Source organism: Branchiostoma floridae, chromosome 8, assembly GCF_000003815.2.
Source record: "Branchiostoma floridae strain S238N-H82 chromosome 8, Bfl_VNyyK, whole genome shotgun sequence".
Classification (NCBI taxonomy): domain Eukaryota; kingdom Metazoa; phylum Chordata; class Leptocardii; order Amphioxiformes; family Branchiostomatidae; genus Branchiostoma; species Branchiostoma floridae.
The window spans coordinates 942,289-947,031 of record NC_049986.1 but is presented as its reverse complement, the minus strand read 5'-3'; the positions used below and the strand labels follow the sequence as shown (position 1 = coordinate 947,031).

The 4,743-nt window shown below is 40.2% G+C and overlaps 1 protein-coding gene across 1 annotated transcript in view; it reads left to right on the top strand.

Annotated features, from left to right (window-relative positions):
- The window catches only part of LOC118420452 (tripartite motif-containing protein 2-like), an 11,718-nt gene that overhangs the window by 5,917 nt on the left and 1,058 nt on the right, over window positions 1–4,743 (top strand). The window contains exons 6-10 of the mRNA XM_035827254.1: window positions 356–511; window positions 2,290–2,439; window positions 2,996–3,145; window positions 3,990–4,086; window positions 4,410–4,567. Of these exons, the coding sequence (XP_035683147.1) occupies window positions 356–511; window positions 2,290–2,439; window positions 2,996–3,145; window positions 3,990–4,086; window positions 4,410–4,567 (711 nt within the window). The remainder of the gene's footprint in view (window positions 1–355; window positions 512–2,289; window positions 2,440–2,995; window positions 3,146–3,989; window positions 4,087–4,409; window positions 4,568–4,743) is intronic.

The following is a 4,743-nucleotide window of genomic DNA, read 5'->3' as shown; positions in this document are numbered from 1 at the left end:
ACAGGTACTTGACGTTTAATATCAAGTGACATCCATGGTCACGAAGGCCTCTCTTAGGCTTCATTATCTTAGGCTCCTTACTAAACAGGGCACTTGTGTCGTGGATTTGGTCCAGGTGTACGTCACACTTATCAGACCGGTACTCGAATATGGGCATTACGTACAACTTTGTTTTAGGTGTTTCTGCGTTATGTATTGTAATTGTTTATTAATGTTTGTACATATATTTCTGTATTCACAAGTTGTAAAATCAGTGATATTCAGTTTGTTTTTATACTGACTGCGATGCTGATTGTTTTTCTGAATAAACGAAACGAATAAACGAATAAAACGACACATGTCGTTATACCTTCAGGCTGCTGAAGAAGCCCTGGAGAAAGACTCTGATGTTGAGAAGCTGTCCCAGTGGTCCATCCTGGAGAACTCCATCTCAGAGGCCGGGGACCTGCTGCCCACTCAGGGCCCGGATGTCAACACCTGTGTCAAGTTCTCAGCCGAGCATTTACATGAGGTACTAGTGCGGAGTAATATTCTTTCACTTCTCAAGTACTACACGGAAATATATTCTAGATGACTCTTCCAAACCACTACCCAGTGATGTGCCCCTATGCCTCTGTCTGTCTCCCTCTGTGTGTTTGTGTGTGTGTTTGTGTGTGTGTGTGCCCCCCTCTCTCTGTGTAATCATGTGTATACATGTGTGCCTGATGTCATCACTTTTTACAAAACTTTTTAGAGGCAACCTAAGCATTATTAGGGCGTTAAAATCGAAAATATTCTGGATAAGGCAATCTGTATGATAATGACATTTACTGCACCGCATGTTACAACATCTACATCATTTTTGTCATAATTTGAGTGGTAAAAATGGCACAAAATCCCGTACTAGAAATCCTATGATTATTAGAAACACAAACATTCAGCGCGCTGTCTTTCACAACGTTCTCGCTGCACAGCGACATAATTTTTTTCCCCAATAAATGTCGGCACGGAATGGAATAGAGTTGCTTCACATCGCTTCATAGAAAAGCGCTCCAAAAATGACTTTGAAAATCCAAGGTCTGCAGCCTAGAGTCGCTTGCATTTAAGAAACGTTGCTAGATTTTGTGTCGCTCTTAATTATGCAATCCCACGGGCCGCCATTGTTAAGGAATTATCTTAGAGGTCGTTGACACGCAAACACCCCAGCAAAGCCTGTCCCTCTATCTGTGGTACACTCCACCCCAGGGCATTGACCCGACTGTTAAGTAAGATGGATTGACGACAATCACAAAGAGGCGTGAGACAATTCATAAGCGCCAAGTGGCAAAGACACACATGAATATTTTACGACTTTAGAAGTACGAGACTGTCTCAAATGTGTCCCTGACAAATCAAGTATAATCACCCGTCACGTCATCAAATGTCATTTGCTATTACGGAATGTTGTTTTCGCTCTTTCTCAGCCGGGCGGCAAATGCTTACAATCATCTTTGCATCTTAGAGTCATTTTTGCACCATTGTGCATCCTATCACTGGTTTCAAAGATCTGTCTTTCTTCTACTCTCCAGGCAGAGGATGATACCAAGAAGGGGAATATTATGACCTTTTCCTTAAATGTCGACTTTTTTCTCTCAGATACAGAAAAGGACGGCATATAAGAAAAATGTCACGATTTTCTTCATCAACCTCTGTTTGAGAGTATATTTCTTCTACCTTGATTTCGTTGACGACCCGTTGACATAATAAAGTAAAGAAATGAGATTGAATAAGGTTGGAGAACTTGAAGTAAAGTAAGTAATAAAGTAAGCCTCTCAGGCAAAAGCGTCCTGCTTATAAAAGCTTTACTACTATGGAGCGAAAGCAGCTATCCTAAAACAGGAGAGGGTCCGAAACGCCAAGTGCAGCTATGGCAATGTATCCATTACAATCTGATGTTGTTGTTTTTTCAAATTTTCTTTTTTCAAACTTTATTCAGATGAACAAAAAAAAACATACAATACAAGAAAACTTAAACAAGAACATACAAGTGCACATACACTGACAGGTAAGTACTTGTGGTAGTGATATTACAGAAACAGGTATAAGGGTTCCCACTTTTTGTTATGTTTACTTATTTTGTTTTTAGCTGTTGCGATATTTTTTTCCAGTTTATGTACATGTACAATCTGATGTTTGCAAAGAGCATTGAAGGAAGCATTGGAAGCTATACTTTTAGGTGAATCTGCCTCCAAGACACCTGTGGTTTAATCTATTACAACACTATTGCCGGAGTGCTCTAGTGATTCGTACTATCATCTTCTATCCCTGCAGAATTTCCGGCTGGGCGTGCTGATCACAGAGTCCGTGTTCCAGTTCGGAGCGAAGGGAACCAAGGACGGGGAGTTCGACTCGCCCTTCCGGGTAGTCACCAACAGTCAGGGGGAGATCCTGGTGGCGGATAACGGGAACAAACGGTTACAGGTCAGTTCGTCATGTGTTTCTTTCTTTAATTTGTTCGTTTGTATGTTGGTTTGTTAGTTTGCTTGTTTTATCAAAATAGCACAACACAGCACAATGTGTCATGCTTCCTGATAATAGCTGCTTTTACAACTGAAGATTTTTTTAATCTTTTTATTAATTTCAAACAAAGACAAACAAAGAATACATACAAAGGAAATACCACAACTGAAGATTTTTACATAACGTTTTTAGATAAACAGTTAATAAATGCCGTTCATATATCATAACATATCATTCAGTTCAGTGATGTTACTGGCTGTATAATAATACTATCAATTCTATCGGGCGACATTTTACTAATACTATATAAAAAAAAATTATGTTTTCCTTCATATATATTTTCCTTTTCCTGACTTGCATACTATTCTTACTAGTGGGTACAGACGATAGGATCTTGATATGAATCACCCCCATGAAACTCCTTCAATATCAGTCAGAAACTTTTAGAAACGTATCCTATTACTTTGCCAGTAGTGCTACTTGCCTGTGATTTACAAGGAACTCTGATACATTTCAGATGTTTGACAGTAAAGGCACGTTTAAGTGGAAATCTGAGAAAGAGGAAGGAGACAAGTTCCTGAAGCCCGTAGACGTGGCCGTGACGCCTGATGGGAACATCTACATTACAGACGTGGCCAACAAGTGTGTCAAGAAGTTCGACCCTAAGGTATTAGATGTGTAGCAATGTTAATAGAAGTTTATTTGCAAGTTCTTGCCCGAGGGCTAATTGCAACATGAAGCATACAGAAGATATAGTAAACATACATAAAGTAATTTGGTATAGATAACAATGGTGACAAGTGTAAACAAGTGACTATTCTAACAATGATATTGACTGCTGAGAGCTACAATCTACGCATTTGGGGTTTGACTTCTTTTCTGGAAGCAGTGGAAGACGAAGTACCCCACTTTTTCTATGATGAGTGGGTTATGTGACGTCAACAGCTTTATAGTTTTGTTTTAAATTTCGTCGGTAAGCGTTTCGAAATTTTTGTGTGTTTTGCAAACCTCTTCAAATAACTCCTTTCTTTCCTGGTCATTGGAGAGGCAGTTAGAAAAAAAATGCATTTCGTCTTCCACCGGTTTTGCAATACAATGGTTGCAGGTTAATGCATAGCAATCCAAAAGATGGGAATACAGACTAGAAATATAACAATGCAAAACTTTTACGCACAATTGCAGCCAATCTCTAGCTATGCTAAACCTTTTGTTTTTTGCGCTGCTTATACAGTAGCATACTTGAACAGTGCCCATAGTAACGTATCAATAGCTTGACCTGATTCATCTATATAGTATTCAGTAACTTGAAATAGAAAATCTATTTTTGCACTAGGGCAGTTGTGACAAACGTGGACCACTAAGAAGTTATGTTGAATGTAAACGTATTCACAGCGAAATGGAAATTAATTTTTTTACAAATATTGTAAGGATTTGATATAATGTATATATTTCATAAGCGAGATAGGGATTGGAATGGAAGATGTTGATCAGTAGGCAAATCTGTCTTTCAGGGAGAAGTCATCAGCAAATTCGGAAATGACGTCCTAGACATCCCATCGGGCATTGCATACGACGCACGTACTGATCACGTATTGGTGACAGACGCAGGTACCGTTAACATATTCAAGTGTGTGTCCGTGTGTGTGTGTGTGTGTGTGTGTGTGTGTGTGTGTGTGTGTGTGTGTTTGCGTGCGCGCGTGTATGTGTGTGCCTGTGTGTTTGTGTGTGTGCTTTATGTATGTGTTGGTATGTGTTTGGAAGACAAAGGTCAATGTCGATTTCGGGCCTACTAGTATGTGACCTGAGCGGAGAAAAGCCGAGAGAGTATGTGACCTTAGTACTGCAGCAGAATTTCCGTTTTTTGTATATTCTGAGACTGTATAAAAGGGCCCCTGTAGTTTGCATCATATCTTTACGATCCACTTGTGCAGGTAAGAACCGGATCACCATCCACTCGTCTGACGGAGAGCTGCTGCACCACTTCGGGTCGACAGGGGACGACGACTCCAACTTTAACAGGCCGATATTCGTGGCCGTCAATTCGCACTCGGACATCATCGTGTCGGACTACAAGAACCACTGCGTCAAGGTAACACATACAGTCTGTTCTTATAGTAGTTATACCGAAAAAGTCGATTATATTTCACACGTGCGTGAGTTGGGGGCTCTTTTGAGTGGTATCTGTCCATTGGGAGGACTTTGTAAGTGTGACATTTTGTCGCGGTAGGAATGGAAAGTTTGGAAAAGCTCAGTATTGACGACAAA